At 50.1% G+C, this 13,679-nt stretch overlaps 1 protein-coding gene across 3 annotated transcripts; it reads right to left on the minus strand.

The window, feature by feature from the left end:
• Positions 1–2,714: 2,714 nt before the first annotated feature.
• LOC123145513 (endochitinase A) lies at positions 2,715–12,087 on the minus strand. 3 transcript variants are annotated; one of them, XM_044564940.1, is made up of 4 exons: positions 11,473–12,087; positions 7,638–8,006; positions 3,270–7,566; positions 2,715–3,160 (listed from the first exon to the last, which is right to left on the minus strand). In XM_044564940.1, exons 1-3 carry the CDS (start codon positions 11,713–11,715, stop codon positions 3,310–3,312), a joined length of 4,869 nt encoding a protein of 1,622 aa, XP_044420875.1. In that variant the 5' UTR covers positions 11,716–12,087; the 3' UTR covers positions 2,715–3,160; positions 3,270–3,309. The 3 variants fall into 3 exon arrangements, with proteins under 3 accessions (XP_044420875.1, XP_044420874.1, XP_044420876.1); XM_044564939.1 differs by having other exon boundaries at positions 3,262–7,566; positions 11,473–12,085; XM_044564941.1 differs by lacking the exon at positions 11,473–12,087 and having other exon boundaries at positions 3,262–7,566; positions 7,638–7,738; positions 7,818–8,006.
• Positions 12,088–13,679: the final 1,592 nt, after the last annotated feature.

Genomic DNA, 13,679 nt, shown 5'->3' on the forward strand with positions numbered 1-13,679 from the left:
GTACGACTGCTGCCACATCTTCACCGACTGGATCAGCGTGATGGGAGGAAATGGATTGTCGCCTCCCGGCCTCCGCACCGCGATGCAGGCGCCGCACTGAGCCGGCACGCCCGCAACGACGGTGCCGAGCTTGGTGTAGAAAAACTCCCCCCAAAGCTCGATAGTGGGAAGGACACCGAGGAAGCCTTCGCACAGAGTGACGAAGGCGGACAGCAGCACCACCGTGTTCGGGGTGAGGTGGTGCGGCTGGAGATTGTAGAATTCAAGGAAGGCCCGGAAGAAGCCACTCGCCGCAGGCCAAGGCTGCGCAAGCAGTGTGAGCGGAAGACGACCCGCTCGCCCTCCTCCGGCACCGGCGAGATCTCCCCCTCCGGCGCGAGGCGAACCCTCACGTAGTCCTTGCTGGGCAGCCGCCGCGTCTGGCGGAGGAAGTCGATGTGGTCTTCGTGGACCGTGAAGCCGTCCCAAGCTCCGGAGCGCGCCATGGGGGCGAGAGGTTGACGGACGGACTCGACGGAGACGAACTGCGGCAACGCTTCGGCGGGGCTCGGGGCGCTGCGGCGAGAGGAAGAAGAAGGGAGAGTGGGGTGGAGGGGCGCGCGTGCTTCGCCGCTCCCTCTCCTCTCCCTACTTATAGCCTACGGGCTACGAAGCCGAGGGGGTGCGCGTGGGATCGTGGGATTAAATGTGCCCACGACCCTACGCTCCCGCCTTTACCGCACGGGTTACTGTGCGCAGTAATTCCGCGGGGAAACCCAACCGCCTGCCTCGGCCGCAGCGGATCCGCTCGCAAGCCGAGGCCCGGTGGTGGTGGGCCCGGCCTGCGGTCGCGTCCCGTCACGCGCGTGGGCTGGCAGGCCGACCCGGCTGGCTGGCGCCATGTGGCACGCCCACGACGGGCGGCGGGCCGAGAAGCTTAGCAAGCACGCCACCTGGTTCCCGCCGATGCATTCGAAATTCCAGAAGGATCTGGCTAGACGTACCCGACTCCTGCCGACCGGCTCCCCAGAAGTCGGATGGAGCTTCCTTCGGAGCACCCGAAGAACGAAACTGTTGAGGCTCCCGGCTCCTCAACCATGGCCCTTCACCAGCTTCGGGGACTACTGTCAGAGTAATAGGCCACGGGTAGCCTAACCCGAGCCCCCAAACCTTTCAAGACATCGAGACCGGCTGCGCCCTCAAGACGTCAAGATGGATCCCCGCCTTCTGGCGGCCGATTGGCCGAACGATCGACTGTTAGAAGGCGGCCGAGTTCCAGAAGACGGCATCACAACAGGCCGAGTCCTAGTGGGCGGCCTCCAGAGAGGCCGGCCCCTAGCAGTCGGCCCGTGGCGCCCTCAAAGTTTGCGCCCTCATCAAGGAGACAAGACAGGGTATGGCTACGCGTAGCCCATCCCCCCGAATCCAGGGCCAGGCGTGGCCACAGTGCCCCGTACAGGCGGAGATCTCCGCACGACGCGGCACTGTTGCCTCTCCCCCCTAAACGTCACTCCTGACAGGCGGAGCCTTGTTCCCACGACGGCCTGTCGGTACGGCTTGCAGGCGGCGGGCCCTACCAGGCAGTGAGAGCCCTGAAGACGGAGGAAGCCAGGGCAGCCGGACTTGAGGGAAGCCGGCTTCCAGCAGGCGGCTTATCCCTCCCTCGGGCCCCGTGCGCCATCAACCAGATGAGACGCGGTGTGGCTACAGTAATCGCCCGCCAGGCGGCGGGACTGTAGCCACGCTCCCCCGACCAAGTCTGCGTCATTAGCATCATGGTTACAGTGATCAGCAGCCGGCAAGACCCGTGAGCGGCGAAAGCGGCCTGTCGGCTCCGTACCAGACCAGTCGGCGGGGCCCACCAGGCAGCGGGCCCCAGCAGCCGGCGAAGAAGCCGACGGCCAGAGACACTGACAGCCGGGTCCTACACCCGACAGATTACCAATGTACCCCTAGGGGGTAGGCCTATATAAACCCCCCAGGGCACCCACGCAAAGGGTTCCAACCTGTTAGAACTAGACTCATACCTAGAGGAGGAGAGAGCGTGCCTGCCTTCTTCCACCTCTAGCAAACAGCGCAAGGAGCACCATTGTACCACTAGTGCCTTAGTGAACATGCGGAGATCCCGCAGAGCAGGACTAGGGGTGTTATCTCCACGAAGAGCCCCGAACCTGGGTAAGTTCGCCGGCGTACGTGTCTACGCCTCATCCCGCTTCCAGGCACCGGCGACGTTCTACTCGCTCCCACCATGATAAGCCATCCTTTGACGTATGTCGCACCCAACAGCCGACAAAAAGTCTCACATGCTTTGTATGCAGATCAGATGGTCAGAAAGAATGGATGAAAGACACACCAACATCACCAACTGGGCCATTTTTATGAGTAAGTAGAGATATTTCAAGGGTTAAAAATTTAGAATTCAAATCATTCACCCATCACATTATTGTAAATTCTATAAATGCAATAATTCAATTTCTAATCTTACATTCTACAAGATCTCAAATAAGTATATTTTATCTTGATTAACACAGTGATAGCTGCAAATTCATGGATACATCAAGAGGCATATCCACAACATGCACCGTGCAAACTACCCCCAACCACGACCAGGATGGAGCAAGAACAATCAACGAATTATGAAACTATACCTGGAATAACACAGCACATACGAAAATTTGCATGGCCGAAAGCACACGGAAACCAACAGGCAAGCTTGATGCAGAAGACAACGTCAATCAAGGCGAATTATTTCTTCCTCATCTACGGTTATAACGCTTCCCAGCAGGAATACATGTCACATCTAAATCATATGTTAAGCAGCTGATGTCCTCAGCAATGTGAAAACACTTTATCAAAGAAAAACATAAACAAACTGACCGAAACTAATTACAGCGGTTTCAGATGCTTGAAGATGCCGAGGACAAATCACCGTTCCATCTCCAAAGCCATACCCTCCTGGGTAAAATAGAAGCAAGCCTGGCAGGTACAGAAACTCTAGCAAGGCAACTGCTGAAGCTGAGCAAAACTGTTCCAGGTAAGTATGGATATGACTAACATGTACAGCAATTACAGCAAAGGTTTGTTCCTCTCGCAATTCAAATCATCAAGGAGATGAATCCATGTGACTTGTATATCTCACCACGCCCAAACGGGTGCAATACAACACCCCATTCAGTCGCCCCTGCAAATAAAAGCACCATTAATTAATCAGCTTAACAAGAAAATTAAAAGGAGCTGCGAGAGAGACTGAATTTGACTAGAAGTCAGAACTGTGGTACATACAAGCTCACCAGACTCTGAAGTCGCTGAAAGGAGAACTCCTTGAAGTTCTTATTGCCATGATAGTTGTTTGTATGATGATGCTCTTTCGGCATCCCAACTGCCTTCAGGTTCCTTCCTCTTTATTCCTACACCCGCCATTTGTAACATTCTTGCTTGCTCCTCCACAAACGCTTGTGGCGGTGTGATCAAATTTTGCCTAAGCGATAGAGGTACTCGCTCGTCTTTCCCTTCTATATCTATACTTCCAGGGCCAGAATTAAGATCAAGCCCCTGTCTTCTCCATTTCCAGTTACTGTCATGTCCATCACTGCTGCTACCTTCAGGAAGGTTTATTGCATACTGCCTTGCATGCTGGGCAGGTAATGCGCCTGTTGACCCAGCAAATGATGGAGCAATGGTTGGAAAATATGTAACTCCTGGAGGTGCAGAATTGCCATATGGCACCGATCCAATTGGAAACCCTGCTGTTTGAAGGTGAACACCGGGAGCAAAAGGAAATCCTGCATATTGATATGCAGGAGGGTGGAAGACCATGGCTGGCGATGTGGAAATAACTGGAGGCCTGCCTGAACCACTTCCAAATTGACCGCCGTCTGCAGTAGGCGCAATGATCCTCTGGGTTCCAGGTGCTGTTTCAATTGGGTAAGACTGTTCTCTAGGAGGAAAAAACGACTGCATAGCTACGGGACCACCTGGGTTGGCAGAAGCATACCATGGTGACATGTTACTAATTTCAGTATTGTTCATTCTAAGGCCAGCAACTTGAGGTAGGAATGGTATGCTGCTAGCACCTTTAGATGATAGGGTCCTTTGTGCAGATTCTGTACTGGCTTCATCAAGGCTTGGTCCGTTATTGAGATCAAAGAAGTTCCTCGAGCTACTTGTGTCAGTATTAGGTAAACCTTCTGACAACGGTCTTGATGGCAACAATGTGACTTCAACTCTGTGTGAAGCATTTGAGATAAATTGGTTATTCTCTGCAACTTCGCCGGCCATATTCAAGTCAAGTTCAAAGCCAGCACTTCGTACAGGGCCACTGCGACTTCTAGGGTTGCCAGATTCAGAACCAATTGTCCGGGCAGAACTCTGTGAGATATCTTCCTCTAGAACTTGGTCATCTGCTACATTTAGATCAATGTCAAATGCTTGGCGAGATTGCCTCCCGGCAGCATCAGACACTGCACTACCAGGTGTAGTTAGAAACATCCCTAAAGTCTTCCGTGGCTCCGCAGGACGAAATGCACTTGTAGCTGCTGCACCTTTCCACCCAGCCTCAGGCTTCACTCTTAGTAGGTTCTCGGGAGGGACAAAAGGTCCTTTAGCTGGAGCAGCGACTGTTATTTGGGCCGGCAGACCACTTAAAATAGGTGAGACGAATGGAGAAAGACCAGGTAAATTAATTGCAGAAGAACATACAACAGTAGAGCTAGCTGGCTCAGAGTGATTCCCCTCGTCCCCAAGTTCATTCAAATCAAAGTCAAGCTTAGCTGTACCATTTGAGTTGGTGTTAGCCATAGAAGAACCCTCATCTGATGAGACAATGTCCTCTTTCCCACCCACTTCATCACTCGGTTTTTTTGAACTGTGCCTTGCAGTATGCTCGGTATCCTGAGACATGATAGTGCGATGTTTTGCTTGACTACTTGATTCACTGGAACAGTCTTTTGATTCTTTAATCACAGATATCCCATTCGCTGCACCAAGTGGCACTACTGATACATCTGGTTTGGTGACACCAGCTGAAGTGGAGGCAGGCTGTTCTTTTTTCTCATGCTCTTTCAGCACTTCATTGCAAACCACTAGACCATCAGCATTTTTTATATCCACAGCCAAAGATGAGAATGAAGTCTTTGAATCCAATTTACCATTGCCACTGTTGTCAGTAGATCTGATGGTTTCGAGGTGATCTGGTAGACCATGAAGATGTGTCTGATCTGATGATTTCAATAAACCTTGACCTTGTTTATCAGCACCACATAAAGACGATTCCTCAGAGGGGTGTAATGTTCTATTTGGAGCAACCAAACTACATTGACTGCCTGATGCCGTGTCGGCGTCAGCAATGCTGATATTGAACTTTGCATCAATCTTAATATCAGCTGGCTGTCTGGCATTTGGCTTCTGATCACCACCACCAAGTAAATCAACTGAAGATTCAACAGCATTAGAATCTATTCCAGGTAGAGGCGGGCTAGTAGATGATGTTCCCTTGTTGTCATGGGATGATAAGTAAGTTCCAGAATTCCTCGAGTGTCGTTCCTCATCATTTTTGTCTTCCTTCTCAGAGATGACTTTCTCAACATCATCTGATGGATCCAGGTGCTGTGATGGGCCTGCATCACACTCTACTTTTAGCTTCTGAATATTCTGGCCTCCATAGCCATGTTTGTTTGCAGACGAATTCGTCGGTGAAGCAGATGACATCAATTCAGATTTAGATACTTCTCCAGCAACACTAGCAAGAAGATTCATTGCTGTATCATCTCCAGCTTGCATGGAATGACTACCTTCGGAGTATTTGATTTCAATCAAAGCATTCAAAGGGCTGAACGAGTTCCGCACTCTGGTTTCACCTAAGCAGACGTCTTTTTCATCCATATTTGCCGAGCATGCAAGTCGTGATGCACATGTATCCTTAGCAGATTCTTCAGCAGTCCTGCTACAGTCACCATCCAGCATACCACAAGGTGATTTATCACCTTCCTCGGAACCTGCAATTCTTTTAGTATCATTGCTTCGCTCAGGCTCAGCATTAGCATCAGAACCTAAATGAGCCCGAGAATTTTCAACCTTCATTTTCACCCTACGATCATTCTGTTCATGCTTATCTGCGTGAACAGGAGATGAAGCTCTACTCCCTGAAACTGATGGCTCCTCACAAGAGCCCCCACTTGTGCTCCTAGCAGGGCTACAACTTGGTTTTGGAAACCGAACAATCAATCTTTGATTGTTGATCAGAGGTGTGTCAGCTCCTTTCTCACATGCCAAGGCAGACTGTGACGATCTTTCCTGCAATAAAGAACGATCACCTTGGCTGGACCTTCCCAAAGCAGCTTCCTTCTGGAATCCAGAACCAAGAAGTCCATTGTTTGCCCTTCGATGGCCACGTGCAGAAATTTTACTGGCACTCGCTGAAACAGCAGTTGAGCTCCGTGCATCCTCCTTCAAAGAACCAACTGTTTTTCCAGGATCACTAGAGCATGACTGACTGTTATTCAATGAGTGGCTTGAACTGCAACTTTTCTCCTCTTTCACTGTAGGAAAATCAGGGCCACAAGTCCCAGCAGCTGATTTGCATGGTGAGTCCTTTAAGTTGGCTGCAGCATTTGCTGGTTGCATGTGTTGTAATTTTGAAGAGCCAGATGTGAAAGGATTTGACTTTGCAACAGCATCAGCAGCACCAGATGTAGCACTCAAAGCCTTTGGTGAAGAAAGATGAAACCCTGCACTTTTCGGACTGGGCTCACTTGAGCCACTTCGTCCGTTTCCAGCACTAGAAATTTCCGGGAACCCCACTTTTCCTGACCAGGAAACAGCTTGACCTGACACTACAGGTTTTGCATCAGTCGACTTCATTTCAGCGTCAACACGCTTCTTCCAGCTATCAACAAGATACCTAGCCTTCCTCTGTATCTCCGGATTTTTATAGCTGCGCAGATGATTGACAGATTTCCCAATACTGCAGCTTTGTAAGGCAATCAGACTGATAGGCAATTTCGCTAGTGCACGAAGCAGGGCCAGGATAAGTTCTTCAGTAGGCTTATCAGTTTCTTTAGGACTACCCCCTTCACCAGACTTCCCTTTGTGAGTTTCTTGAAGCCAATCATTCAAGACCGGAAGGCCCCTTAGTTGCATAAATCTGCTAAGGCAATCAGGACTTTCTGTGGCTGCAATAATATCAGCAAGCCTTACTCGGCCGGCAAGGTCCATTTTCCGCTCAATTTGATCAAGTTGCATGAATTGAACTAGCTTGTCGACAGCTTCAGCATGAGGAAGTCCATCCTTTTCTGTCATCTCTGCAATTTCAGACTTCATATTGTCCCCCTTAACATTTCCAGGTTCACTGTCATCAACCTTAGGAGGACAATCACTATCTCGCTTAGCTGGTTCAATTCCTTGCTCACCTCTGTCCCTCTTCTTCCCTTTAGATGGGCCACAATTTTGAGCACCGTCTGAACAAGCCTTCAATTGCTGGGAAGCTGACAGAACATTTGGCCGTTTTGGTGAGAGCCCACCTGACCGCACTGCACCATGCATTTCTAGCCTCGTTCTGTCTAGGAGCCGATTTACTTCTTCCTGCCGTTCCTGGCCAAAAGTTGCACACATTAACAGACAATATAATAGACAGAATAAACGAAGGTAACTGTAGAACTTACATTAATATAATCTCTGTCGGTAAGCCACCATAAACACTTGTTGTCAATATCATACACACGCCGACATACAAATGAAGAAATCCCAGATGACAGCTCAGCACCTTTACGTAAAAAGGCAACTTTACAAGGATGGAGCAGTGAAACAGAAGATGTCTCGTCTTGGTGGAAAGAGTAGAAGACCTCGTTTGGGGCAGCGTTCAGTTGTATCCCCTTGTTGAGCCTGACGTCAGCAGGTCTATATAGCCAACTTACACGTAACTTGGGATTGCTTTCTTCCTGCTTCTCAATCCAACGTATCAATCCAACGAAAGGAGGAACATCAATAGCACGAAAAAGAGCACAGTCGCCAACTCGAATCTCCCGTCCGTCCTGAAATAATTAAACTATTATTATTTTCTTGAGGAACAAAATATTCTTCATGTTACCAACAGAACTGCAAGCACATGAGCATACTCTAATACTTCAAAATCATTGGGTGAAGAAGCATAATCGAGCTTCATTGTTAAGAAAGAGAGATTCTTATTTGGCCCCCAAAAAATATTGTTCCCCAATTTGATATAGGCGTAAATTTTGTTCCTTATATGACATTTCCGCTCATTTACCACATTAATGGTGTTAAGTGTGCCATGAAAAGACGCTTTTGACCCTCATGATAAAAACGACAAAGAACTGTTTGGACCAATATAAAATAGGAACCAAAAAGGAAAAAAAGATGCATGAGATGTTAACATAGGTCCTGATTGTCGCTGCTCGCCCCGCTGTCTGGCGACCTTGTTGGCCGTTTTTGCCCCTCGTGTTGAAAAAACGACAAGAAACTGTTTGGACCAATATAAAATAGAAACCAAAAAGAAAAAATGCAGGAGAGATATTAGCATAGGTCCCGACTGCCGCTGCTCGCCCATCTGGCGACCTTGTTGGCCGTTTTTGCCCCTCATGTTGAAAAAACGACAAAAAACTGTTTGGCCCAATATAAAATAGGAACCAAGAAGTAAAAAAAATGTAGGAGAGATGTTAACATAGGTCCCGACTGCCGCTGCTCGCCCCGCTGTCTGGCGACCTTGTTGGCCGATGTTGTTGGCCCAAGTACGCGCAAGTGTACGGAAATATGTGCAAGTACACGAAGCAACGAATGAGTCATCAGAAGAAAGCAGGTGGATGTATTTTCTAGGAGGCTAGCTTACGTATGTATAAAACTATTTACCGCCAACTAGATTGATTGATCTAGACTAGGACTGCACTAATTACCACCAGCTAGGCTGATCGATCTGGACTAGCACTACACGGCAAAACACATCAGCGCACGCAAACATGGGACGGGACACTGATTTGATGGCTAGCCAACAGTGAAGCAACCGACGGCTTCTCGATGGCCAGGGTGGGAGGAGTTTCTCAGCCACCACATGCACTCCTAGCCAGTCCGGACAACCAGCCCAAGGACCCAAGGGCTCCTCCAGAGCCTTCAACGTCATCCTACACCTCCTGACGGCCCTTCCCTCGCCGCAAAACATTGCCCGTTGAGACCGCCTAGTTGTTTTGACAATGATAACCGAAGGAATCAAGCCTGGGTGGCCTGAGACTCGATGCCCAGAGCACGCTATCTCCGCCATCGTCTGTCGCTTACGTGGCCAACCTACAAACCTTGTCATCTAGCTTCGCATAGACCTGGGAAGCCCTCTACCGCCATCGCTACATTCATCTTCTCCGCTTCCGGTGGAGCGCCGCCACACCATGATCTCCTTGCCTGGTGCTCCTCCAAAGTTGTCGGCGCCGCCCCCTCTGAGCCTCGCATCCTCGAGCCTTCACCCCTACAAGACGCAGCTCCGCCGGCTGCTTTTGCACTGCCTAGCCTCTCCCTCTATAGTTGATTCCCACCACAGTTGTCGTCACTCGCCACTAGCTTGTTCTCGGGCTGCCAAGCTCCCCGACCTCGCACGACCCCTCCTTAGTTTTTGCCGCTCCCGCACGCTCCCAAATCATCACCGCCGTGCCCGCGCGTTCACCGGAGTTCAAACTACGTTGTGTAGGGCTAGCAGGTGGGCAGCCCGCTATTTGCCTAATGAGTTTAGGATAATCAGAGAACTGCACATTTACTTGAGCTATCTACATGAGGGGCAAAAATGTCTTTTCACTTCTCACTTAACATTGCTAGTGGACAAAATGGACGAAAATGTCATATAGAGAACCCAGTGACAAATTAGGTAGGAAATGATTTTTTTGGGCCAAATCAGGAAGAACAGTTTAGGAAAGGGCCAAATAAGAATATCTCGGAAAAAAAACAGCAATTTGGCATATCCAAGCTGCTAAACCACAAAATCTCTACCTAACCAAGTTATCTTCTTGGTGTAAATCTGTAGAACAGCCAAAATATCCTTTAGCGAGATCAGAAAGCATAGACCATGTCCAAGATCTAATCACACCATTACGACCTCCGTTATATTTTCTGGTTGATATTTCACAATAGACCACAGCAACACCATGATTTAGATTATTTCCTCATAAGTGAGGTGTAATAACATTTATTGTAATTCAGACGAAGCTAATGAGCATTAAGTGATGGACCCAACAAACAGTTGGAAGACGGCCACCAAGTAAAATGAGTTCTTTTTTGCCAGACTTGTCGATCTGCAACAATAACCAGCATATACAAACCTAGAATAACTTTCTTCTCAAAAGGAAAATTATAAACTTATAATGCAACACAGAGCACAACAGCCAGGGTAAACAGCAGAAGGAGTTTCAATATACCCACGTTTTAGGTCTGGTCTCCTTTTTTTCTTCTTTTTTTCCTACTTTGAAATATAAGCTCAATAATCAGCAACTGTTTAGGAATTTCCTAGTATGTAGTGCATCAGCAAAACAAACAATAATTAAAGATGTGCAAACAGCAGGTAAACCACATCTTTGTGGCAATTCAGCATAAGCAAGGCATGGCTTACCATGAAACCCGTATATCCACACCAGTAACCAACGTAATGTTTGTAAAATGCCTTAAACAGCATTTTATCACTTCCTATACCAACAGAAAATTATATGCTCAAAGTAAGTTCTAACATGCACGCCAACGCAGCTCTTAGTATGTTAGCACCTCGTGCTAGCACACTGTTCAAATAACGAGCTTTCCAATCAGCTTGAGCTTTTGGGTGAACTGGCCAGTGCGTGCAATTCAATACAGCATCAGAGACAAAAGGTCTCAAGATCAAGACCTGCACGCCACATAGGTCCCAAGTTAAGGTATAAAAGAGCCTAGACCTGATGGGAGTGTTAAAATATATTGACAGCTTTCCCCTCAGCTCAAACTTCTGGGTGAAATATTCAGTGCATGCCATTCAAATAGATGCAACTCAAGTTTAGACAGCACATGATTTCCTTACATGCTGGAGACCACTATCTCTAATTCCCTAGGTCCAAGAGGCAGCAGTCTAGTTACAGTATACAGATGATAATTTTCAAGCAGATGCAGAACAACAAATACGATATTGCTGAATTATATTGACCACCTTCCGCCCTCAGCTTGAACCTTTGGGTGAAATGGTTGGTGAATTCAGTTCACTAAGTATCCGAGACAAGAAGTCTCGTGGATGCACTATGGTTAAAATAGTTATGGCCTACAATCTGAGAGGGAGAGTATTGAAATATATTGATCGACTTCCCATTGAGCTTTTGGGCGAACCAGTCAGGTGCATCCAATTCAACAGATACCAACACATGGTTTCCTTAAGCGAGCAAAGCAATCTCCAGTTACAGCATATAGATGAAAAAAAATTCAAGCAGAAGCAGAACAACAATTACGATACTGGCAAATTCCAAAGCGTATTATTCCCATCAGATGAGGCACCTTTACGAAGAAGCCAGGTGACACCGGCCGGGGAGAACGGACGACCTGCTGCTGCTGCTGCTTCCGCGGCGTGGCTGGGGGAGTCGCCGGCACCGGTGGGTGGGAGGCTGTCGGCGGTGGAAGGGCACACGAGCCAGAAGGAGTAGGAGGAGGAGAAGGTCCGTGCGCCGATGCTGGGGCTGCTGCCTCTACGCGAGCTGCCGGCCACATGTGCCGGACGAGAAGCCGCTCACCGCCGCGCATGGCCCCGCATCGACCCCTCCTCGCCGGCCGCCGGCGCCGCGCCGCACCATCACCGGATCGACTCCGCCGGCGGTAAACCCTAGCTGGCTCCGAAACCCTAGATCCGCGGGGGCTCCGTCCGGGCCGCCCGAGCCCGCACCGAAACCGCGCCTGTGGAGGAAGAGACGCACGCCGGAGACGGCAGGCCTCGAATTCGAGCCGGAATCGGGTCCGATTGCGCGCAGGGCCGGCGCGAGAATTGGGGGTTTGGGTGGTGGGGTCGGAGGGGCGGGGCGGGGCGAAGGGTTCGGGCGCGATCCGAGGCGGGGTGGGGGGTGTGGGGGGAAGGGAGAAAAAAACGGCGATTTGGGGCGGAGTGAGGAGGGAGGGATCGCGGCAGAGACGGCGCGCGAGGTCGAGGAGAGATGGGATGGGGGGATTGGGATGCGGGCTTGCGCTGCTGGGTGGAGTGGGAGGGGACGGGGGAGCAGGGGCATTTCTGACTGTTTATTTACGTTCGGCGCATGCGTTGCTCGGTGCGGCTGGCTCACGCTCTCTGACCTGCCTGCAGCGGTCGCTGCGGGTGGGCCACTGTTTTGACTTGTTAGCGGGGGAAGCGGTGCCGACGTGTTGCATTGCCCATGATGCTCATACGGTTGCGGCAAGTCTCGGTTGGCCGGCTGCCGGACAGTCGGCAGTTCACCGGTCGGCCCATTGTTTCTTTTTTTTCCAGCCCGTGAGCACGCCGGCACGGTGCACCATGGGCCAGGCAGGCACGGGCTAAACGGCCGTGTCCGGCATGCGGCACGCCTTGGGCCGTGCCTGGGCCTGAAGCCTGGGCACGCGGGCCAGCACGGCATGGCCTGTTTATTTTTTACATATAATTTTCAGAATCTTTTTATATATGTATACCTAAAATATAGCCCAATAGGCCTAAAAATCAGCCCAACAGGCTGAAAATATACAGCTCAGCGTGCTAAACGGGCCAACGTACCGGCCCGTTTACTAATTAGACCGTGCCTGGGCCTGGAGGCGTAGCACGTGGGCCGGCACGGCATGGCCCATATAATAAACGTGCCCTGGCGGGCCGTGCCGGGCCAGGCACGATTACGCTGGGCCGGGCCGGGCCGGGCCGTTTGGTTAGGTATGAAGGTGTTCAAGGTTGCGGAGCGGAAGCGAGCGTCGCGGTTGATTATTCACAGATCTAAAAAAATTGACTCATAGATGTAGAGGGGAGTCTTTCTTTATTAATCAGCATCAACTGTACGTGCAATGGGAGAAGCGGGCGGGTGATAATATTAGCGTCGGACTTCTTCTTGTTTTCCTTCCCTAACCCTATGTGGGTAGGGCAAACTCTTCTCTCCAACTTCACCGGCGAGTCTCTGGATTCGCCTCCCCTCTACCTGTCGCTCCGGCGGCCGGTGGCGGCACCGGGAATCCCGGTGCCTCCGCTCCGTTTAGTAGTTTAGGTTAGGGCTATTTAGTTCTCACACGTGCGGTGCTCAGGTGGATAGTGGCACTACTTCTTCAAGTTTGTCTTCTGGGTTCCGATCCTCCTCGAGTACGTCTATGTGGACATAGTCAACGGAGCTCCGGCGTAGATTCCTGCCGTCTCTTTGGGACGGTAGGGTTAGAGCTTCTCGTCTTGTGGCGAGATTTGCTGTCACATGCTTCAGATATATGCACGGGTTCATCGGCGATGACTGCGAGTCTAGTCTAGGGTGCTGGTCCTTATGGGCACGTGCACGAAGACTTGTCGGCTATCATCGACAAGGTCAAGTCGGCTCCCTTAGGGGAGCGGCGATAACGGCTTGTCAGCGGCTCGTTCTAGCGGCAGTAGTGGTTGTTTGGGGGTCTTGGAATCTCAATGTAATTTTTATTATGTTCGAGATGCTTTGTACTTCTGCTAAACTTTGATAATATATCTAGATCGTTTTCGTAAAAAAACATTGTACGTGCAATGGGATGCTCTCCTCTTTATATAA

This window comes from Triticum aestivum, chromosome 6D (genome assembly GCF_018294505.1).
Source record: "Triticum aestivum cultivar Chinese Spring chromosome 6D, IWGSC CS RefSeq v2.1, whole genome shotgun sequence".
Taxonomy (NCBI): Eukaryota; Viridiplantae; Streptophyta; class Magnoliopsida; order Poales; family Poaceae; genus Triticum; species Triticum aestivum.

Bases quoted from the DNA above. Each gene is read 5' to 3' on its own strand.
- LOC123145513 (XM_044564940.1), bottom strand. From the start codon at position 11,715: ATGCGCGGCGGTGAGCGGCTTCTCGTCCGGCACATGTGGCCGGCAGCT. The intron at 8,007-11,472 runs GTGCCTCATCTG...TAATTATTTCAG, and splicing joins CACCTGGCTTCTTCGTAAAG to GACGGACGGGAGATTCGAGT. The intron at 7,567-7,637 runs GTAAGTTCTACA...ACTTTTGGCCAG, and splicing joins CCGACAGAGATTATATTAAT to GAACGGCAGGAAGAAGTAAA.